This window comes from Antechinus flavipes, chromosome 4 (assembly GCF_016432865.1).
Source record: "Antechinus flavipes isolate AdamAnt ecotype Samford, QLD, Australia chromosome 4, AdamAnt_v2, whole genome shotgun sequence".
NCBI classification, from domain to species: Eukaryota; Metazoa; Chordata; class Mammalia; order Dasyuromorphia; family Dasyuridae; genus Antechinus; species Antechinus flavipes.
In genome coordinates this window covers 46471590-46496652 of record NC_067401.1, presented here as the reverse complement: position 1 = coordinate 46496652, position 25063 = coordinate 46471590, and the positions used below count along the sequence as shown (strand labels likewise).

Sequence of the window (25063 nt, the reverse complement as noted above, 5' to 3'; positions counted from 1 at the left end):
CAGATGAGGAAATTGAGAAAAACAGGGTTAAGTGACCTGCCTAAAGTCACACAGCTAAGAAGTGTCTGAAACCTATTGCTCCTGAGTTGTAAATCCAACTCAGGCCAGTGGCTCCAAATACTGGGTCACTATTATGCGTAAATCAAACTCAAATACTCCATTTTGAGGAATTGATCTAGTAGAAAGAACACTGTATTTGAAGTCAACAGAGCTAAGTCCAAATTTTAGCTTTGCTAAAGTAGCTCTGCTGCTTCCTACTTCTGTGAATTGAAGCAAATGACTACACCCCCTCTGAGCCTCAATTAATATAACATAATAAACATGTACATATATACAGACACACATATTTGTATGTGTTTTCGTGTGCATGTGTGTAATATATACACATGTACATACATACATGTGTGTATATTTATATTATATACATATACATATACATATATATATATATGAAAATAAGGAGATTGGACTAAATGTAATGTTCCTTCTTACTCTGAATCTCTTGTTCATATCTATGATGTACAGTTTATTACACAGGCAAATAGTAAGGAAAGCAAAACTGGGGGATGAAGGAAAGATTGTAGTTTTTGGCAAAGGTGATTTTTAATAAAGGGAATCCACAACACAAAATTAAGCTCTATAATATAGAAAGCAAGGGCACTGGAAGACAACCCCCCCCCCAATTTCTAGCACTGTCCTCTTTTTAAAAACATCAGCTCCCTTACCTACGAGGTTCATCTTGGCACTATAGCTTCCAAAGTACTTTTTATCTGTGCTGGGTGTGTGGCACTCATATTCCCCAGCATCCCGAGCCTGCAATTCTGTGATATGCAGTAAGGCTGAATTGCCTTGGATTCTCTCCACGTAGATCTTCCCACTCCGTACTCTCTGGGTATAGATAGCGTAAGGGAAGGAAGAATCAGTGGTGCTGACAATTTGAACCTCCCGTTCCGGTGCAGATGGCAGGTAAATGGACCACTGGAAATTCTGTTCAGAGGGTCCCTGAAAGCCACTGACATTACACCAAATGGTGATATGAGAGCCCTCCGTGCGATAAAGTGGGCCCTCTTGGACAGCAACTTGTCTCTGTGCTGACACCACACCTAGACATAAAGAAAAAGTGAGAGAAAAATCATTCCAAAATACAAAATGGGCCACATTGTTCAAAGAGTTTATTGCTCATATGACAGTAGTAATAATTGCAATATAAATGTCTTACCAGCTACTATGATTTATAAATATTAATTAAAACTCATTTGGGTAAGGTAGCATCTCTATTTTACATATATAGTAATTTCACATTAAGAGACCATGTCTTTGTTGCCTTTTTGTCTAACCCTTAGGAATAATGACTTTAATTGTTCGTAAGCAGAATTAACATAGGTGTGGGAAAATGTAGATAAGTACCAAAGAACAATCATACCTACAAAATGAAAAGACATTAAACTGATGACACAAATCTATATAAAAAGAAGAAAATATTTATTGGCTTCCCCATTTGAAAGTGAAGGCTACAATAAAATGAGTAAAAGGATGGTTATTGCTTTTCTTTAGTCAAGTCAGTCAACAAGTATTTATTAAGAGTTTATTATGTACCAGGCATTATGACTAGTGCTGTGTAAACGCAGAAGAGCAAAAACATAGTCCCTGTCTCCACAGAGCTCACATTCCAGTTGGAAGACTACCTGCAAATAATTATGTACATACAAGATAGATACAGTACAGTGCAAATTGGAGGTAATCTCAAAAGGAAAGTATTAGCACTGGGGAGTGTCTTCAAAAGGCTTCTGGCACAAGGTGGGATTTGAACTGAGTCTTAATGGAGGCCAGCAAAGCTGGAAGATAGGTTAGGAGGGAGAGAGCATCCCCGATCTGGACGGCAAGAGAGATAATGACTAGAACATAAATAATTATAATATCTACTAGAGTGCTTGAATATATAACAAAACTGTGGGAAACAAGGTAACTGAATCAATCAAGCCCTGAATATCAGGCTAACAGATCTGGACATTTTTTAAGAAGGCACAGAGAGATCCAAGACTGGGTTTGGAGGAGGGCAACATATCAGATTGATTCCTATGGAAGCAATATGAAGAACAGGAGAAGCATCATGCTAGAGAGAAGCTGTCTCAGAAGGCATTGGTTCTAACCATATTGTTTGTATTTGCTGTAGACCAGCCATTTAACCTCACAATGCTTTATGGAGCTTTGTAGACCACAACTGTCCAAGGTGTCAGAGAAGGTGGTGGAGAGTTTCCTTCCACACCAATGAAATCGTAGGACCAACCAGTCCCTATCCTCAGGAAGGATAACCACAGTATGTACAGTATCGGGGAAAGGGACCAGACTCCAGGAGCCTGCCTCTCAGGCCAAATCCAATACCATCTGAGGGACCTCATTTCCTCATGTGTAAAATTAGGAGGCTGGACAAGATGAATTCTGGGATCCTTTCTGAGTCTAAACCTACAATTCTATGAACTCGCTGTCTTTTAGAACCATTTGTTCCCTTCAAGGTTTAGTTCCAGGGCCTGCCTTCTCCAAAAAGACTTTCTTGATTCCCTCAGTTCAATCAATCAGCAAACATTTACCATTTACTTCATGCCAAATGCAGTGGTAGGTACTAGAAACATAAAGAAAGGCAAAAAACACAATTCTGTCCACAAGACACTCATGCTGTAACAGAGGAAACAATATTCAGATGAAATTGTACATATAAGATATATAGTACTAAAAAAAGGTAGACAATCTTAGTAAAATCACTAGCAGTGGGGGGGAGGGGAGGGGAGGGAGAGTCATTCAGAAGGATTTCTTGCCGAACATGGAATTTCAGTGTCTGGAAGGAAAGAAGGGAAGACAGGACGTGCAGAGGGGAGATGGATGAAACATTTTAGGTACTGACAAATCTCTGGTGAAATGGATCTATTTCCCCTCCTTCTTTTCCTTCCTCCTCCCATATTTTTGTGTTTATTTGTACACATCCCATTTTTCCTAATCAGCAACCATGTGGAATCCCTTTCCCAAGCCCAGAATACTTAGTAGAGAAGGGAATATTTAGGGAATTTTTATCCCCAGGCTCTAGTACAGAGCCAGCTACATAATAGAATAAATGTTTGTGGATGAACAGATCCTGGGATCTAGTTATCCTAGGAAGACTAGTAGAGAAAGCAAGTCATTAAAAGACAAGGATATGTGTCTTGGCTATGGTGAGCAGTACGGTTAGGAGGAATTCTAGCATGTGTAGGTGAATGCTGTTAAAATGGACAACCAAGGGGTCGAGGCTAGGTAGAGAAGCAAGTAAAACCAGAAGAGGGACTGATGACCTGGAGCAATAGAGAAGAGTTAAGGGTCCAGAAATCAAGAGAAGAACAAGTTTCTTCTTAGAAACTTCTTAAACAGGCTAAACATTAACCTGACCCTCCTACAATCTGCAAAGATCTTAATGGGGCTTTTCTCTGTATTGCCAAATCTATCCTTCCCTCCCTTTTCCAATGCCACCCAAGGAGGCATTGTTTATTTCTCCTTCTGCTGGCCCACAAAAGGCACTGGGCCAGAGTTCCTATGAATGGCTGCCCACCATAAGCCACTGCATTCAAACATAAATCTTGAGGGCTGGAATACAGCCACCCGCCACAAACTCCAATGAACTGACAACCAGGGAAAAATTGATACACCCAACTGAACAAACCCTTAACAGCTACTGTCAGCCTGCCATCTAAATCACGTTTAAACCAGAATCCACGAGACCAGTCCAGTCATCTCCCCTTCTGTATAGTACATCCCCTTCCAGGATTTAGGCTCAAAGGAAAACACAGGTTCAGCGATTTAGAGATAGCTAGAAGGGGCCCAAGAAGCCACCTAGTCCATCCAATCTTCTCCTCAAAGGCCACAGAAGTTGTGAGTCACTAGTCCACTGTCACATAGGTGCTAGGTGGCCGAATCATTCAGTGTGAATGCAGAACTCTTTCCCTGCTGCCTCTTTCCGGCCATCAGTCTTCCTTTAAAAGTATGTGTTTTCTAATTTTTGATTTAGCTGCCATCATCAGATGATTTTTTCCAACCTATCCTTTTCATTCTTTAAATGACCAAAATAGCATTTTGCAAGTCTTTATAAAAATTGTCCCATATCCAAGCTAGAACCATAATCCTATGAGGTGAGCAGTTCAAGGATTACATACAGACACATTCTGCAGATGAAAATAAGTGAGCTTCAAACCGCCTAAATGTGGGCTTCAAAATGGATGTTCTCCAAAACATTTCAAACTCTCCAGTCCAAAACAGAACTCGTTATCTCTCCCCACTAGCCCACCCATTTACTTCCTTTTTATGACCAAAGCACAATCATTCTTCCGGCTTCCTAACCTCACTATTATACTCAACTCTCTCCTCTCCACCCATCATATCCAATCAATCACCAAATCTTGCTGTTTCTTTCTCCATTATATCTCAGACATCTGACCCTTTTTCTTTACTGACACTTTTCCTCCTGAATTCAGACCCTCATAACCATTCACCTAAACTATTGTAACAGTTTCCTAATTGGTCTCCCGGACTCAAGCCTCAACTCCAATCTAATCCATCATCCACACAGAGTGATTTTCTTTTAAGTCAGAATGGATTACATCATTCTCCTACTCAACAAGCTTCAGTATCTCCCTATTACTTCTAGGGACAAATATAAGCCTCCCTGTTGGGCTTGTAATCTGGCCCCAAAGTAAATTTCTACACTCAGATATTACTTCCTTTACTCTCTATAGACTTCAGCCAAACTGCTCACAGGTTTCTCCATTTCCTTGCTCTGCATCTTTGTACTTGCTCTGCCCTATGGCTGAAATGTACTTCCTCTTTATCTCTGCCTTAAATATTCTTTCACTGCTTCCTTTGAGACAATTTATTTGAAATCTGTCCAAAACTGCCCAATGGCTAGCACCAGTCTTAATGACACATAGTGGACATAACACTGGAAACAGAGTCAGGAAATTCTGAGTATAAATCTACTCTCAAGACACTTACTAGCTGTATGATTCTGGGCAAATCACTTACAATTCCCCCATCTATATAATGGGGATAATAATGGCATGTACTTCCCAGCAAAAATTCAATCACATAATATTTTAATTGCACTTAGCATAATTTCTGGCATATATTAAGTAGCTGTTTGTTTCTTGCCTCCTCCCTTACATATATGGCATCTCCAATGTAATATAAAATGCTTGAGGATAAAAATAATTTTATCTTTTTTTTGCATTTTTATCCCCACTACCTGGAACCTAATAATAACTTAATAAATGCTTGTTTGATTAATATAGTTAGCAAAATAAGTCCTGGCCCAGTAAAAGGTAAGCCAATACAAATATAATTTACATAGGTATTCCTTTCTTTTCTCTTTTCTTTTTTTTAAAGTTATATCTTTTGTTTTCAAATTGCCTATGTTTCTCTTTGTAGCCCAAACTCCTCCAAAACAGCCATCACATATAACAAATAATAATTTTAAAAATCAGTAAAATTGATCAGTGCATTGAGAAAAATCTGAAAATATATACAATTTTCTATACTTGCTGACCTCTTTACTTTTGTTTCTGCTTTTGTTTAATTTGTACAAGGCAATTAAAATTAATGCCTTATCCTGAGTCACATAACTAGTTAAGTATTCAGTGTCTGAAGTCCATATTTGAATTCAGGTCCTTCTGACTCCAGGGCTAATGGTCTATCCACTGAGCCATCTATCTGCCCTCTGAATTCTTATCTTAAAAGAAATAAAAGGAGGTGTATTCTCACATCTCTTCTTTGGGACTATGCTTGTTCTGTGTAATTCTGTAATATGTACTTTGAATTGTTTTGTGGTTTGGTATTTCCATTTTCATCGTATATATTTGTTTTCTTGGCTCTGCTTACTCCTTTCTGCATAAGTCTGAATCTTCCCATGCTTCTCTGTTGTTCTAATAATAATCAGCAGCAAAATGAGAATCCTCCATTATATTCATGTACTACAATTAGTTTAGTCATTCACCCGTCAACGAACATCTACTTTGTGTCTTGCTTTGACAAAAGATGCTACTATGTATATTTTGCTGTACACAAGGATTTTCTTTTTATTAATAACCTATCATATATATATACATACACACATATATATATATATATTCATAATTCCACCAATAATTCCCTAGTATGTCAATCAAGAAAGACTGTGAAGTGTAAATCTTGAGGACATAAAAAACTGCAAAGAGCTGAGGGGAGGGAGAAAGAAATATGTTTTGGAGGGTGAGTTTTGCCCTCTGAACCTTTGGATACTCCCAGGCCACAAATCTGCCAGGGCTGATTTTTTTTCCCCAGGTCACAATCTTCCCTCACTATTCAATAAACTCCAGTGGCTCCCTATTACCTCCAGAATCAAAGGTAAAATCAGTTTATCTTTGAGCTTTTTATACCCTAGCCCCCTTCATATCTTTTCAGTCTTCTTACAAGTCACTCACCCTCCATATAGTCTACCATCAGTGATATAAGACATCTTGGTTTTCCCTGAACAGGACATTACCTTTCATCCTTTTTATTAGCTGTCCCCCATGACTGGAATGCTCTCCCTTCCTCTCCTTATCACCACTTCTTGGTTTCTCTAGCTTCCTTCAAGACTCGTAGAAATCCCACTTTCTGCAAGAGACTTTTCCTGGACCTTCCTACCCTTCTGAAATATATACCCTGTATAGATATCTCTTCCATGTATACAGTTGTTTGCACGTTACTTCCCCAAATACAATGTTATCTCCTTGGGGGCAGAGACTGAGGTTTGGGTTTTTTTTTCCCTTTTGAGGGGGAGTCTAAGCTCCTGGTACACTGTAAGCACTTAATAAATACTCGACGATGATGATGAACTCTCCTAAGTCCCTTCCACTCCTGGGAGTAGGCGAGACATTTGGAGTTAGAGAGCATTTTTGGCTATAAGCCTGAGAAGGTTGTACTTCAGCTGCTCTAGACTTAAGATCAGCAGGGGACAAGCTTTCGAATCCCATCCGATCCCAAATGTGGCACCTGATGCAGTAATGAGCTTAAGCATACCAGCTACTATTTATACACACTATACATTATCTCCCCGAGATACTGCCCATAGAGTCCACAGGGTACTTTTGAAACATTACACATGACAAGAACACCCAATAATTGGTGGACAATACGGGCCCCATCTCTGGAAGGCAAACAGCGATAAATAGACTGATTAGGAAGGTGGAACAGACAGGTCAAATAATCTGCTCATACCCCAAAGCAAGTTCTGCAGAGTATTGGCAGACCCAAATAATGTATTGTACTTTCTATACCATATGCCAGATTCTAATTGCTCGTAACCTTCCTTATTGTTATTTGGGAGGGGGGAAAGAAAACCCAGTGAGCTTAAAAATAACAAAACTTCATGCTATACATTTATCATTTAAACCACTCTCCTCCACTTAATTCTTCTGATGCTGCTGAAAAGCGTAAGGTCCCCATTTTAAGGCTTCTGGCTTTTAGACATCAGATCTCCTCGATTCTGACAAAGCCAACCTCTGACCTCACTGTTCCCTCCAGATAACCTACAATCTGGGATTAATTTTTCCCATTCATGAACCAAGTCCTTGAACATTCTTTCTATACTTACTACACCTTTATTCTCTCTTTGAATTCTGTCTTTGATCCCTTGCAATCTGGTATCCAACTGCACCATTCCATTGTAGCTTAGCTCCCCCCAGGTCCCCATGGGTCTCTTCCTAGCTAGCTTCAATGCTCTTTCTCCTCAGTTCTCACACCCCATTGAATTTCTCTGATGTTTCTGCCAATGCTCACTGCCTTCTCTCTTTTGGCATTCTCACTAGCCTCCACTTCTGGGACACTCCAATCTTATTTTTTCATCTTGCTTTTTGAGAGTAGTAGTTGAAAGAGCATTGGATTTGGAGTTAAGAGGCCAGGAGTTCAAACCCCGGCTTTATCGTGTACTGCCCACTATGTGGGTGATGCTGGGGGCAAAGCACTTTGTCTCTCAAGTCTCGGTTTTCTCATCTGTGAAAAATATAGGTGGGGAGAGGCTGGACTAAGGGATCTCTGAAATTCTTTCCAACTCTAGAATCCTCTCTTTCTCCTCACTTGATGATCCTAATTACTCCTCACTATCTGAAGCAAGAGAGCCCCAAATTAAGGACTAAAGGCTGGCTGTGGAACATCCACTGAGGCAGAGTATGCAGATCCCAAACCCTGAGCTTTTTTTTTTTTTTTTAAAGTACAGTGGCTGATTATTAAAAGCAGCTTTGGCTTCATTCTTAACCTGCCCTGTCCCCCAAAGCCTCTGTCTTAGCATTTCATCTTCCTAAATCCCCATCAGTCCTGTCTGATTCTTCTTGACCTTCTTTTGGGTTTTCTTGGGAAAGATACTGGAGTGGTTTGCCATTTCCTTCCTCAGTTCATTTGACAGATGAGGAAACTAAGACAAACAAGGTAAAGTGACTTGCCCAGAGTCACATAGCTAGGAAATGTCTGAGGTCTGATTTGAATTCAGGAAGATGAGTCTTCCTGACTTTAGGGCCAGTGCTCTATATATTATTGCTAATACTTTAAGTAAAATTTTAATATATAAATAAATGTTTAAATAATTTTTTAAAAAAGCCCAATCTGTACATTCTACTTTGGATATGGAATCATGAAGAATTAGATGAGACTATTCCAGTGGCAAACCGTTCCAGTATCTTTGCCAAGAAAACCCCAAATGAGGTCCCAAAGACATAAAACTAAAATGACTGAACAACAACAACAATGATGTTTTAGGAAAATTACTGAGGAAGCTCTGTGGACAATGGATTGGAGAGGGAAGAAATGAGATCAGAAGAACAATTAGACATCTACTGGGGATGGTAAAATCCAGGGAGCTTTTTCCAGTATTGTTGGAGGTGGTTTAAATGACCTTAGCTTTGGGATCAAGCAAGTTCCCCTAGAATTCTTCTCTTATCATTCCTATCTTCTTCTCCATGTTTCTTGGATATCTCCAGTTAATCCCACATGGCCTTCCCTCAAATACATTGAATAAAAGACTTTCAGAATTGATAAGCTTGTCTAATTTTTCAAGACTCCCCTTTAATCCCAGCAACAGACCCCCAAACGAGACAATAATGAATTTGTACTGAGCCCTGGACGTTGCTTTGAAAAACAAAATAAAACAATCAATACTCATCCATTTTCCTTAGCTTTTGGCCTGATCTCCTGATACTGCAACAAGCCACTGTCAACCAGCATTTATTAAAGCCTCTATTATGTGCCAGACACTGTGACTAATGCTGGGAATACAAACAGAAAGCAAAAAACAAACAAATAAAAAACCAGCCCCTGCCCTCAAGAAGCTCACAGTCTGATAGCCGAGACAACTTGTAAATAACAACTGGGCAAACAAGAAACGGACAAGGTAATTGGGAGGTAATCCTTCATTAAGGAGGACTGGGAAATCTCACTGAAGCAGGTGGGATTCAAATTGGGATTTGAAGGAAGCCAAGGAAGCCTGAAGGTGGATGGAAAAGCATTTCAAGTTTGGGGAACAGCCCCTGAAAATGTCCAGATTCAGGACATGGAGTATCTTGTGTGAGACACAGTAAGTCCAGGGTCACTGAGTCGGAGATTATATGCAGGGGAGGAAAGTATAAGAAGACTAGAAAAATAGGAAGGGGCCAGGGCTAAAAACAAAAAAAAACAAAAAAAGGATTTTCTATTTGATCCTAGGGGTCATAGGGAGCTATAGGAAGTTTCTAAACAGGGACGTGATATGGTTATAGTGACATTTTAGGAAGATCAATTTGACAGCTGAGTTCCAAATAGACAGGAGTGGGGACAAATTTAACGCAGGAAAACCAATAAGAACAAAGACTATTGCAATAATCCCAATATTGAGATGTGAAGTGAGGAAGACCTACATTAAGGTGGTGGCTGTGTCAAAGAAGAAAAAAGGGTGATGGGGAAGAAAGCAGGAGAGATATTATGAAGGTGGATCTGCCAGGACTTGATGAACAACTGCCAAGAGTGAGTGAGGAACCGTGGATGACACTGAGTGAGGAACCGTGGATGACACCTAGGTTTCGATGCTGGGTGACTGAAAGAATGGTGGCATCCTTGACATTAATAGAGAAATGAGGAAGAAAGGAAGATTTTAGGGGGGAAAGATAATGAATTCTGTTTTAGACATGAAGAGTTTAAAATGTCCACAGGATATCCAGTTAAAGATTTCCCAAAGGCAGCTGGAGCCATAAAACTGATTATCGGCAGAGAGGTTAAGGAAAAAGGTTCGTTAATGGAGGTCTCTAGTTATCTGAGATTGACTATAAAATGGGCCAAAGGCAGGCTTATTAACAAGGAACTCAGCTCCTTAGCTGGCCTGATGAAAATCATTTTTCTTCATGATGTGATTAAAAATTCATAGTACTGTTAAAAATAAAAGATATTTCCACTGACCTGCATAGCACTACCCCCATTTTGTAGGAAAAAAACCGAGGCTCAAAGGGCTAGGTCACACAGCCAGCATTCAGACACAAGTCTGTAGATTCCCCTAGACACAGCCTCTTTTTCCTGCTCTGACCCCACCTTTAAGAGTCCTCGGCATCAAAGTAATGGAAGACACTGGACACCAATATTGAATCATCACATTTGAGAGATTACATCAATGTATACTTTGGGAAGGCATTTAATTCCTACATATTTTAAAGGGAATGGCATCTAACTATGCTCAAAATCTCAATCAACAATATAAACAAAAGCTCCCAAGTGGACTTCATCAGCCACAAAGGTTAAGACATGGAACCTAACTCATTGAGCTCTTCTACAAAGTAGCTGAAGGCAAAGAAAGAAGAGGGCATGGCTGTTACCTGGGAAGCAGCCAATTCCTTTCCAATCTCAGCACTTTTAATCAATAAAGGGCTTGGGAACATAATGAAAAGTTTATTTAAAAAGGTATTGGTAAAATGGAAAAGAACATTGGACGTGGGAGTTAGGATATCATTAGCTTTAGAAGTGGAATCTGGGAAGGGGGAAGGGGGATTTAGTTTTGTTGGTGTTCAGTCACGTCTGACTCTTCATGACCCCATTTAGATTTTTTTTTGGGCAGAGATACCGGAGTGGTTTGCCATTTTCTTCTCCAGTTCGTTTGACAGATGAGGAAACTGAGGCAAATAGGATTAAGTGACTTGTCCAGAGTCATACAGCTAGCTGGTAAGGATCTGGAGCAAGATTTGAACTCAGATCTTCCTGACTCCAGTACTGGAGTTCTATTCACTGAGCCACCTAGCTGTCCCAAGTAGTAGATCCTTTTCAATATACGGATAGTTAAAGAAACAGAAAAAAGCAGTGGAATACCTTGCTCAAGTCATACAAGTAATATGTAGCAAAGCCAGAATTTGAACTCAGGTTCCCTGATTCCAAATCCATTTTTTGTGTATTGTTCCAAGTCATTTCACACACATACACACACCCCAACACAAACAAAGATGTATTTACACACATACGTGTGTATATACACATTCATATACATAAGTGGTACACTGAATACACTGGTCAAGTCACTTAAATCTCCACCTGCCTTGGTCTTTTTAACAATAAAATGGTGATAATAGCATGGGTGTTATCAGACTTAAATGAGATCATATTTGTAAAGGGCTTAGTGCAGTGCCTGGGGCATAGTAGTTGTTTTATAAATGTCTGCTTCCTTCCTCCCCCCAAAAAGGTAACTAAATATGTCACTTTTTCTTTGTAGGATTTAGTTTTCTCACCCATAAAAAGAGACCACTGGATAAGGTCAGGTATTTTTGACCTATATTCTATAAACTTTCATTGATAATTATATTTCAATAGCACTGGCTTTTTTTGTAATCGGATGAATTTTATTTTATGCATTTAAAAATATTATTCTGAAATATTATTCTATTTTTTTGAATGAGAGGTACATTTTCTGGCCTAATTGTGTAAGCTTACAGTGCTGTAGGTACTTCCAAGACAACCTCCTTTTAATCAAATTCAGAAAACGTTGCCTATGACCACCAGCACTGTAGACTCCTCCCAATTCCATCTGTTCTGAGGTCACCCTGAGCAACCTCAGTTATCTTGTGGGGAGGTCCTGAGGAGAGTATCTGGGGGTGGTCTGAGACCAATGTCCTCCTTGATGCCAGATTTATGTCCTTCCCAGGACTTAAACAGTGCCTTGGAAAATACTTTTAGGAGAAAACTGGATTAATAAAGAAATTACCCACACAAAAAGCCAAATAAGGCAAGCAGTCTGTACCAGACACAAGATTCCCTAATACCCTGGAAAGCAGCATACGGAATGGTGGATTCAAATAGATTAATTTTTAATCCTGCCCTCCAAGTTTTTCTAGGTCTTCTTATTTCTGTTTGCTCTAAACTTTAGCAAGGACCTTAAATGAGATGTCAAGGAAAAAAAAAAATATCCAAGTCATCATTCAAAGTTGACCTAACTCCCAACAGGATTAACTGCCCATACCAGTCTAACTAACAGAGCAGAGCCCCAGAACACAAATAAATCCCTTCTAGGGGCAAAAGGATGACTGAGTGAAACCTCACTCAGAGAACCCCACCCAGTTCCAAATCAGAGAGGCCTATGGGGTGGAACTCCTGACATTCCAGACAGGGAAAGTGCTTTGACAAAGTTTAAAGCTTGATATAAAGGCAAAGGAAGATGATTATATACCACGAGATTCACTTTTTGTGGCAATGATTATAAGGGATTAAAGACCATGAGTAGATAATTTCTTCAATCCAATATCACTGCCAAACTCCCTGTGAGGAAATGAATGCTGTGGTCAGGTAGAGAGTAGAAAAGAGCTACAAATGCAGATCAATACAGAGTAGTGCTGAATTGAAATTTTGGGTTTCTCCCGAGTATATCTGGGTATTGCAGACAAAGGCACAGTTGCAGCTTGGTCCTTTTAATGCCACACTCAATAGATGCAGGCCTGGGGCAAGGTGCCAGTGTACCTTCACTCCAGTCAAATGTGACTCTTATGATTTAAAGCACTCCTGTTTGTAAGATAGATTTTCCTGGTACCTATCCAAGACAGGCACTTACCACCTTCTAATGAAAGGAATTAGAGCACTCGAGTAGATCCCCAGTTGATAGAAATATAGCACAGTTTAGGTGGGGGTGGGAAAATTAGTAATCAAGAACAGAAACCCAACCCCGCTTTATGATTTTAGCCAAGTCACTGGACCAGGAAAGTCAAGCTTCTTTCAAGACTCAGATAAAATCCCACCTTTCTTAGTCTTTTTACCCCAAGCCTCAGTATTGCTGAGATGACTTTCCATTTATAGCTTATATATCTTACAGTTGTTTTACAGTTGTCTTCTCCATTATATTCAATGAGTATCTTGCAATCAGGGTTAAGTGATTTATCCAAGATCACACAGTAAGTATCTGAAGCCAAAATTGAACTCAAGTCTTTCTGACTCTAGTACACTATCCATTGGGCAACTTAGCTACCCTCATTTTTTTCCTTTCATTCGTTCATTCATTTGTTTGTTCATTCATTTATTTGTAAAAATAAATAAATGTGAGCTTCTTAAGGCAGTAATTCTTTGTTGTCTCTCTACAATTTAGAAAAGTGCCCGGGCACATGACAGGAACATAATAAATGTTTATCAACTGACTGGACCTTAGTTCCCTGATCTGTAAGTGATAACTGGGTAATAAGACAGAATGAAAAGAACAGCAGACCTAGAGTAAAATAACCTGTGTTCAAATCCTCGCCTGCCAATCAATCTCATGGGGCCTCAGTTTCCTCATCTGCCAAAAACAAACAAACCAAAAAAAAACAAAAAGAGACTAAAAACCACAATTCTAAAGAATCAGGGATTGGATTAAATGTTATTTAGTGCCAAGGGAGCACTCTGTGGACCAAACAATAGGATAAAGTCCTACAGGAAAGTAGGGGTCAGAGGATTTTTGTATTTGATCCTGAAAGTGATAGGGAGCCACATGGTCAGATTTGTGCTTTAGGAAAATTATTCTGGTGATTGACAGGGCATGGAGTGGAATAAAGAGAGACTCAAAGCAAGCAAGTCTATTGCTCTAGTGTAGGAATGAGGGACTGCACAACTGGTGGCAGTGTAGAGGAGAGAAAGGGACACATTTGAAAGGAGCCAGGTGCAAGTACACAGTCTGGCCAATGATGCCAGTCAATATGCAATAAATTAGACTTAACTTGACTAAAACTATCCATCCACAATCAGCTAACGTCCAATGTATCTGTTCTCGTAAAAATGATAGTGATAACCTTGCCAACACATAGCAATGGAATCTATCTGAACAGGGCCTGTGTCTGGTCACAAATCCTGCCAATCAGGAAACTGGGACATTGAAAGGACAAGGGAAGACTCAGTCCACCTGGGTAAGTGACTGTTCCTCCTCCAAATCACTTTACAAAGCAATGAGTTGAAACCAAAGGCTGTTTGCTCTTCTCTGGTTACATCTCTTTTGGAGGATAGAAGACATGGCTGCTGTCTTCAAGCATTCAAACAGGCTGCTGTGTTTAAGAGGGATTTGATTTTCCTGGTTTGGTCCACAATGAGCAGAATAAAGAATACTGTGTCAATGATGCTTTGATTTGATGAGGAAAAACTCCAACAATTAAAGGGAGTCTGAAGTGGAATGGGCTACCCTGAAGGTGCTGGGTTTCTCACCCCTGGAGATTTCCCAGTACAATCTGGACTGGATGACCACTGGACAGGTATGTCACAGAAGGAAATCTTGTGCAGAGATGGGTCAGATTAGATAACAGAAAACCCTTCCAACTCTGTGATTCTGTGAAGGGTTGGGCATTGTTTTAAGTCCTAGGGATACAAAAAAGAATTAAACAATAGCCCTACCCTCAAGGATCTTACAATCTAATGAGGAAGAATACTGCTGTTTATCCTTCATTCTTAAAGATGCCCATGACATCAGGGACGTGATGCCATAATTTGAAAGTGAACTGGATTTAAGTGAGGGAGGGCTGGGCAAAGTCACCAGCCTTACTTTCTCCTCTGAGGCCACCTAGGTCCAGTGGCATGATATAGATCAGGATGACTGGAGATAGCCCAAGATGCAGTGGGAAAACAAAGAAGGCAACAAACAAGCAAATATATACAATGCAAGCTATGTACAGGATAAATAGGAAGTTTTTTTAAAAGGAAAAAGGAGGAGAGGAGAGAGGAAAGGAAGGAGAAGGGAAGGAGAAGAGAGAAAAGAGGAGAAAAGAGGGGAAGGGAGGAGAGGAAAGAGGAGAGGGTCCAGAATAGGTACGAAGGTATGATCTGAACAGTCTCCTAGGCAGGAGGATAATCAGGAGAGAGTGGTATTCCCAAATCCTATAAAGAAGACATTATCAAGGAAGAGGGAAACACACACACACACACACACACACACACACACACACACACACTCTTTTTGGGAGACTACATAAAGGCCACAGAGTGGGTACTTAGTGTAGAAGAAGAGGAGCAGAATGCAAGTTTCCCCTTCCAGAATTCAATGGTCTTTCTGCTGGGCCATGCTGCCCATCACTGGCTTTCTTTTGTTCACCCTCCCAAGCAGATTTCAAATATAGAGTTTATCCCCAAGAAATTCTGGAAAGTATCCAGGAATTCTCTTACTGGCTTTAAAACAAACTGTGACAAATGGCTCAGCAGATCTGTCAGGCCACATAGCTGAGCAAATGAGATGGCGATTCAGACGATTAACTTAAATTCTATTCAATGCTGCTTCAAATTATGAGGGTGAGGGAGGGGTTTATTCAGAAATTTTTTAAAAGCCTGGTTAGAAAAATAAAAGACCATCTTTTATAGAAACTAGTTTCTGGCAGCTTGTTTGTGACCAAGCACCGGCAAATTTCAACCAAGCTGGCAATGTTTTTGGTCCAGGCCTGGCCATCAGCCTGTGCATCTGCTATCCAAGGACCAGCCTGGCTCACCACCAGCAGGTTGGCCACTAGATGGATTTTTTGGCCATGGCAACCCATGAAACAAAGAAAAAGAAAAGGTCCTCAGTACTGTGTGAGTCACCTCTTCTACATCCAGAGTGACAGGGGTCAAATGGCTGAAAAGGAGACCAAGGATACTTAGAATCACATTGACTTAATGACTGGTTATCAAAATATCCTAAATCTCTTTTAAAAGATCTTCCCCCTCCTTTCCCCCCAAATGGCAGAGTTGAGTGTATCAACTCTGGAAAAGGCTACATTACATTCATTCCTATCAATATATTCAACATAAACAAAAGTAGAAAGCAGAAAGACAATGTATCTAAATGGAAGAAGGGATCACAGAATCTCCCTGGAGACTAACAGAGAAGTTGAAAGACTTGGCTACATCATGTGTATCTTGGCTTACATCATGTAACATCTTGTTAACAAGATACAATTCAATGGGACACTTGGTCAGCAAGAGCCTTACAGTACTTGATCATGAACAGAAAAACCAAGAAAAAAGCAACTGCAATATAGGCACTAGCAACTGATGTGCAGAGAATGAAGGAAGAGAAATTTTAGGAAGATTCCTCAACATATATTTTTGACTTCAAAGCAAAGGCAGGTGCAGGGGGATTCAAGAGAAGAAAAGAAATTGGAAAAAATAGTTTCTTGAGAACAGGGATTTTTCTCTCTCTCTCTCTTTTTTTTTTGTCTTTTTATCCCTACCATACAGTAGATTATTAATAAATTCATTCAACTGATGATGGATTCAAAATGAGAGTTGAAAGATAGGAGAAAGATTCTCTATCTCAAACAAACAAAACAAACAATATCATTAATGATGTGGAAGTCCTACCTGAATCATGTCAGCCAAAGCATCAACTACTTAGAACAAAGATTAAAATCAAAATTAACTTGTTAAAAAGAATGATTAAAGGCAATTCCATTAGGCTTAGGAGGGAAAATGCCATCCCCATCCAGAGAAAGAATTATGGAAACTGAATATGGATCAAAGCACAGTATTTTCACCTTTTTTTTTTATTTGTTTTTTTCTTTCTCATGGTTTTTCCCCTTTTGATCTGATTTTTCTTGCACATCAGGCAAATATGGAAATATATTTAAAAGAATTGCACATATTTAGCCTATAATCAGATTACTTACAGTCTTGGGGAGGGGGGAGGTAAAGGAGAGAGGAAGAAAAATTTGCAACACAAAGTCTTACAAAAATGAATGTTGAAAACTATCTTTACATGTATTTGGAAAAATAAAATGAAAATTTAAAAAATAAAATAAAATTGATAATAAAATAAAACTTAAAAAAAAGAATGCTTAAAGGTTAAAACACCTTTACTACATATAATTACAACAGTTCCAAAGGATCTATTCAAAACAACTGTTGACTCAGAGAAATGGGAAACTGATACAGCCAAAGACAATGATCTTGATAATTGCTGTTTCTTACAGAAGGTTAATTCATGTAAGATAATTGCTGAGAGAACGATATGGTATAGTGATTAGAGGACCAGCCTTAGTGTCAGGAAGACCTTTTCCAGTTCTGTCTTTGTCACATACTTGCTGTGTGACACTGAGCAAGTCAGAGTAACTCAGTGCTCTGGGCATGTTTCTAAGACTTGCAGAGAAGGTGCCAACCTTATTTGGTAAAGGGAGCTTTTTAAATTGGGAGTTCCCTGTATCTATGAAATTACAAGTTCATTAAAAAAAAAAAAAAAGGGAGCAACTGCCACAATCAAGAGGCAAAACAAACCTTGAAACCACCTTGGCCAATAAATACTAGATCTACTTGCCAAGATATAATATGAGAGATATGATACGATGAAAGATATGATAGCCCAGAGCAACACAGATTTTGAATGTCAGTTAATCTACATAATGATATAGACAAAGATAGTGGAAAATGTTAAGTAGTATGGTACTGAAATACAATGCAAGAAAAACCAATTCTGCAGAAACTTTGGCATGAGATCCAACTAGTAGGACACTCCAAGTGCAGTTGTAATGAAACTGGAAAAACCACAAATAGGTAGAAAATGGAATATATTTGTCAGTATTTCTGCCACCCATTTAAATGATCAATGAAAAGTAGAACCATCACATTTGGACTAAATATTTTAGTATTACAATCACAATCACAATCTTATAATCTCAATATTAGTACCCATGCGCTATTCAAGAAGAAACCATTTTAATATTGGTTGGATAAGACATTTTGTTGTTGTTGCTCAGTCTTATCCAACTCTCTGTGACCTCATTTGGGGTTTTCTTGGCAAAGATCCTGGGGTAATTTGTTATTTCCTTTTCAAATTCATTTTTTACAGATAACTGAGGCAAACAGTGTTAAATGACTTATTCAGGGTCACACAGCTAGAATGAGTCTGAAGTTAATATCAACTCAGAAAGTAGAGTCTTTCTGACTATCCACTTTTAATGTCCTCTTTTAAATACTATATTGGAATAAAAATCCTTTCCCCAGAGATTAAATGCAGGTTTCCTGGAATAAATATAATGAAGTAGTTACCATAAAATGGTCTTCTGTGAAAAGAATTGTTTTCTTCTACTTACAGACACAGGGCTGTCTTCTCTGGTTCCCTCAATATTATATTTGAGGGAAAGTGGCTTCCATTTTACAAATGGAGACATATTCCCTGAGGAAGAATTCCAACAGAGTAGATAAGAAACTTTTCTATTTAGTGTTACGATAGTAACCAGATCTACTAGATGCCAAATTGAAAAAGTTTTACAGTATTCTCATAAGTCTATATTTTGACTCAATTCATATCTCCCCCCAACTTAGAGGATTTACTTTAAGTTTACTACGTTTTTGATCCAACTTTTGCATCCAGACCCCCCATCATAGCTCTCCAAGTGAATTGTATTATTGTATTTAGGCTTATAGTCCACACACTGACTGTCCTTCGCTGATATTTCATTTTCAAATGAAATAGGAAAAAGAAAAAAATTCTCTGGGTCCTATAACTCTAAGAAACCCATTCATCTTCTGAGAATCTCAGGCTCATTTAATAAGAATGGTGACACCACCCCCCTCCACTTCCACTGTGCCCATAAATACAAGGGAATTAGTGACAAAGTTAATTGTAATCTAGAGCTCCTAACATTTCTTTCATGTAGACATTCTGTGATGTTCAGAGCGAGGGGGAAAAATCCTTTAAAGAGATATTGCTGCTTAAGAGAGAGGCATTAAGGGGGTGTTATGAACAAGTATTTGAAAAGCACTCTTTGGATTCCAGATTGCTTTTGCCTTTTCCTTTCAAGCTTCAGCCCAAACATTTCTGCTCCACAAAAAGACTTTTCTTTCTCTGTTGGACTCTCCCCACGGGGCTGAGGGCTTATCAGAAGCTGAGCTGCAATGTTACACCCCAGCCTAGAAGTTAAGAGGAGCCCATGGCAGGGACAATCAACAGGAAGAATAGAAGAATGGAATTGACTAACTCTGTTCTTCTTCCATACCAGTTGGTTGTTTTATTCAGCATTTGTTTGTGTTAAGAAAGGACCAAAGTCCATTCTGATCACAGAAAAGCTCTAGGAGTGGTGCAACTCCTATTTCAAAGGAGTAAAGAGGGAAAGAACGAAAAAGGATTATGTAATAAAAACATTTTTTCCTTTATTTTCTGTCTCAATATGAAGTGGGGAGGGAGAATGAGTAAACCATAGGTGGCAAAGTGGAGGATTTGGACTCAAGAAAATCCAAGTTCTAATCAGGTCTCAGATGCTTAGTAGCTGTGTGAATCCTTCTGACTTCTATTTCCTTGCCTTCTAGTCATTTAATTCGATGGCCTCTCAAGGTCCCTTCTAGATATAAGTCTGTGATACTATATATGCATTTTGTTCAGGTTTAAAAAAAATTTAACAGACCCAGACAACAAGATTCCTCTTCCCTAGGGGACATTCTGCTGGAATGGGACACTAATATTGGCTCTTAACTTCCATCAGACTGTGGCTCATGTAAAATGGGAATAATAACATGAGTGTTTCTTACCCCAAGGATCTGTTGTGAGACTCAAATAAAATAATATATATAAAGTGCTTAGCATTCTTCAAAACTCAAACATAAATATTATTTTTATTATGACATATCACCCTCTCAAAAACCGTTTTAGTTCAAGGCTTCACATCACATGAATGCTTTACTTCATCAATACTATTAAAAATTCTTCAAAGCTACTTAAAATTCGTCCAATGAATATTTATTCAATAATGTTGACTATTAGGAAAAGAAAAGTACTGATGGATGATGTAGTCAGAGGAATATAGATTGAGGACCGGAGGAATCCTTAGTTATCATCCGATCTGCTTCTTCCTTTTTAAACAAAGTGAGGTTAAATTTCCCACCTGACCACATTCCGGGACCTCACTGCTGGACTTCATCAGAATTTCATCCACCTGCAAGGTCACTTCAACCCTGAAACTCACATGTCCTCAGTCTATCCCATGCCTGTAGGGGCCCTCCCTCTCTCTGGTTGGAAAGGGTAAAGGGTGGACAGTAGAGAGCTCCTTTAAGATTTTCCATTTAAGGAGAGCCCAGGCTAGCCATCCTATCATTTCAGGAGTATCTGGCAGTTCTCCTGATTTCATCATATTCTAACCTTTGGGGGCTTTTCTCTCCTCCCAACTTTTCAAGCTTTCTTTTTGTATAATATCTTTTTCCATTAGATTATAAACTCCTTGAGGAAAAAAGAACAATTTTTTTATTTTTTATTTGTTATCTCCAGCATTCAACACAGTGCCTGGCACATGGTAGCCACTTAATAAATGTTTACCAAATGACTGACTGACTTAAATAAGATAACCGGAGAATCGCAGTGACGTGGGCATACAAACAGTACGTTTATATAATGGAAGGCATTGAAAAATACAAAATTGAATACAATCCATCTTATCTCAAAGAATTTTGAATCTAGTTGGGGAAGATAAAATATATACATGAAAAGGGAGCCAGATGGAATGTTGGACTTGCGGTCAGGAACCCCAAATCCTTCCTCAGATACTTTCTTAGCTGTAAGAACTTGTGGGGAAGTTACTTCACTCCTTAGAGACTCAGTTTGCTCACTTATAAAATGGAGATAATACCAGTTACTCCCAGGATTGTTGTGAGATACGAGATAACATTAAAGTATTATGTGAATGCTAACTGTGATGATGATGATGAAGAAAAGTTAAAGTATACATACTTCTCTCAACACCTAGGCCTTTCTCACCTTGGGCCGTCCCTCACCCCTTCAGTTTCTTTCTCTTCCCCTGGCCTCCATTTTGAGGAGGGCCATGCTCATTTCCTTTGCTTCTTAGTCTCTAAACTTTGCTACTATACCTCTACGTCAGCCCCATTTTGTGTGTTATCTTCCCCCAATAGAATGTAAGCTCCCTGGAGATAGATGCTGTTTTTTTTTTTTTCTTTTTGCTATCTCTGGGATCTCAGAAAGAGGAAAAACTATAAAAAACAGGTTCCTTTCATTCAAAGCCCTTCCATGGAGGGATAAAGAGTTCTATACTCACTAATCTGTAAGAGATTCTGTCATTAGTAGGAGATCAAGGAGCCAGAGGAGACCTTATGGTTTATAATGGTACCCTTGAGTCATCAAGGAAAGTTAAACTTACATTCCACATACTACATCCTAAGAAGGGAAATACTAGTACAAGCTTTAGTTCTGTTTAAGATGCCAGTCCAAAGAGGGAAAGGAAAAAAAGTTTTACAGCTTAAAAGGAACATGCTTCAGTTATCTAGAAAATTAACTTAGCTGGAACATCCATCTCGTTCCCTGCTAAATATCTGATAAATGGAGTGTTACTATATTCAGTTTCACATTTCCCCTTCAAGTGACTCGCTGCTATAAATTGCTATTTTTGGTGAATCCCTTGAGATTATCTTCATCAATTATGCTTTTATACTTTTCCTCACATAAGCACCTGCCAAATTCTTAACACTCTCATCCCAAGGAATGAAAATTCTAAGAGAAGAGCATTCCTCTTCTCAGTAAAGGAATGGTCTCCAAAGCTAACCTTCCCACAAAGCTGGCTAACATCCTCTAGAAAGGGAAAATGAGCTAAGGCATCCTTTTTTCTTCCTCCTCCTGCTCTGGACAATTCAAGGGAGCTTTAAAGCCTGCCTGCTAGTTATTTCCAGGGGATAGAGTAATTAGGAGCATTATATCTTAGGCAGCTGGGAAGTATAATAAATAGCTTTGGACCTGAGATCAGCCCAGGCCTCAGGCCCTAACTAGATATGTGACTCTGGATGACTCACAGTCACCTACCCTCCCTCAGCCTCAGTTTATTCATCAGTCAAAGAACTGGAGAAGGAAATGGCAACCCACTCCAGTATCTTAGTTAAGAAAATCCCAAATGAGGTCATGAAGAGTCAGACTATCTGAAATGACAAGATCTGGAAAAGATTAGCACCCACCTGTCCCCAGGGTGATTATGAGGATCTAATGGGATAATATTCACCACGTACTTCACAACCTTAAAGCACTAGAGCGATGTGAATTCATCAACATATCATTGCTTTTTCCTATGGGATTAAATCAAATACTTTCTCAATGTGATTGTACACATATAACCTATATGAGATCGATTGCCATCTTGGAAAGAGAGGAAGAAAAGAAAATAGAAATCAAAATCATATAAAAGTAAATGTCAAAAAATAATTTAAAGAATTTTAAATAAATTTTACACTTTCAGTCAGTGCCTCTGAGAATTTTCTCCTCTACCTGGCTTATGACCTTCTGCGAGACAGGACAGAAAACAAAAATCATGTTTCAAGATAAAATTGTCAAAAAGAAGATGAGGGGAACAAGAAAGAAAAGAGAAAATAAATGATGGCGATAACAGGAAAGGAATGGACAATGCCAAGTACAAATGAGCAAGTAACCCAGAAGTATTCCAGGAGTTCAGAGGGCACCGGGGTCACCAGAGGCCAAAGACTCATGCATTTCACTTGAAAGACCACTGAGAAGAAAGAAAAATCTGGCCAGTTTTAATGTAGTAGCTGGAGAAAAGATTCCTTCAGACTTAAATGGAAGATCCTCTAAGGAATGCACAAAGGCAAACTAGGCAAAAAGTGACCCCCAAAAAACCAATCCTCAAAGAAGTTAAGTTTTATTTATGCTTTCTTAGAAAAGCTGCTTCTGCTGGTGAGCACACCCCCTGGGCATAGTGGACTATCAATTAAAGGAACTTTTCTGCTACCCAAGCTGTTTAGGACCTATTTGCAGCATAAGCTTAATCTCTGCAGTCTCTCCATATAGCACACAGCAAATCTAAATCCAAGTACAGACCATGGAGATGACTTTTGGGGGACTGGAAGGGAGGGAACATGCCAGTCACCAAAGGAAGGAGCCAAAATTGTGCCTTAACTAATCCCAATGGTGTCTTACAATCTTTACATTGGGATTATTTACAAAAGCTCCATGAGGTAAGTGCTAGATTAGCCTCATTTTACAACTGAGGAAACTGAGGCAAATAGAAGTTGAGACTTGCCCAGAGTTCCACTGCTAGTATGTAAGTGTCTAAGGCTGTATCTGAACTCCAGTCTTCCTAATTCCAGGTCCAGTGCTCTACTCACTGTACCACCTGGCCGCCTGGATGTCATGGAGGATGTTCCTATACCTGACAGGAAGTTGGACTGGATCCTCTAATTATTAAAGTTTCTCCCCAGTTAACCACAGTTTTATTACTAACCCCAAGGCTGTATTTATAACTGCCATCAGAACAGTTCTGTCTGGACATCCTGCTGTTCCTTCAACTCACTGTGCACTATACAGGATAAGTGATTATTAAACACCCTCATTTGATGTCCAAAGCTTAAATTCAATGCCCACCCCCCTCCAAGCACTTGCCTATACTAAAACAGGGTCCCCCCTTGCTATCTGTCCCTTTTCTACCATCAGTTCAAGTCTTCTTTACTTTGTGTCAAAGATGGTTACTCTTCCCTCCTTATCCCTTACTATTCTTCCAAGCTGTCTTAAATCCGTTCTTGTTCATTCATTCCCACAGCCACCATCCTAGTCTTCTCTAGAGTTGATGTGGTTTTTTTAATGGGTCTTCATATGATTCTTTTCAGATCCTGCTCCTAAAATGCCACTTTTAGTATGTCGCTCTCCTGTTCACAGACCAAGATGCATAAGATTTAAACTTCTGTGCTGGATATTTAAGAATTCTGAAGAAGTTGGACCCATCCTATTTGATCTAGCCCTCTTTCCCACTGTTTCTTTCTTTCTTTCTTTTTTGCAGAGGCAATTGGGGTTAAATGACTTGCCCAGGGTCACACAGCTAGGAAGTGTTAAGTGTCTGAGACCAGCTTTAAACTCAGATCCTCCTGACTTCAGGGCTGGTGCTCTATCCACTGCACCAGCTAGCTACCTTCCTACCCCCCAGTACAGATCCAGATTATCTGCAATATGTAATGTTCCTCAACCTTCTGTGCAGTCTACATGCCTTTTATGTTCCATTCCCATCCTGCGTCAAAGTCTACTGACCTCCTCTCTACTTGTCCAGAATCTAGTCATCCTTCAAAGACTAACTCAAGGCCTTCCTCCTTCAGGAAGTCTTCACTGACTACTCCAAGCCTTGTTGGTATCCTTCATTTTTTGATTTAACACCGGGCCTGAATCCCTCCACTGAGAAAAAGGATTGGAAGAAAAATCCTAAGGCTGCTTTGGAATTTCTTTGTGACACCCAATATTTCCAGCAATACCAAGCTGTAAAGCAGGAACACACGGGTAAAGTTTAACATTAAGCCTCAACATTTACAGTTTTCATTGGACATTCAAAGCATCACAGAGACGCTGACACCTCTTGGATATGGAATTGAATCTTTGTCCATCAAGAACAGGAAGTAGATCTGGAATTTCAGTCCCCTAAAAGGAGACAGAAAAGTGGGAGCAGGGAGAATAATGGCTCCTTCATCTTTTCCCAACCATTCTCTTGTAGTACCCATTCTCAATTCCTTTTCCAACATTTTTTAGTAATGGATGCTCTTTTCTCTTTTAATGTTATCCATTCTGCTTATCCAGAAAAAAATGTACCTGTGTGTGTGTGTGTGTGTGTGTGTGTGTGTGTTCATGAATATGTCACTATAT

The 25063-nt window shown here is 39.3% G+C and overlaps 1 protein-coding gene and 1 long non-coding RNA gene across 3 annotated transcripts in view; one reads left to right on the top strand and one right to left on the bottom strand.

The window, feature by feature from the left end:
- The window catches only part of IGSF3 (immunoglobulin superfamily member 3), a 125571-nt gene that overhangs the window by 56160 nt on the left and 44348 nt on the right, over positions 1-25063 (bottom strand). For both annotated transcript variants that reach the window (XM_051992923.1, XM_051992924.1), the window contains exon 3: positions 726-1103. In XM_051992923.1, coding sequence (XP_051848883.1) covers positions 726-1103 — 378 coding nt within the window. The remainder of the gene's footprint in view (positions 1-725; positions 1104-25063) is intronic.
- LOC127559236 (uncharacterized) overlaps positions 1-25063 on the top strand; it is a 44719-nt gene that overhangs the window by 3597 nt on the left and 16059 nt on the right. The window lies entirely within an intron of this gene.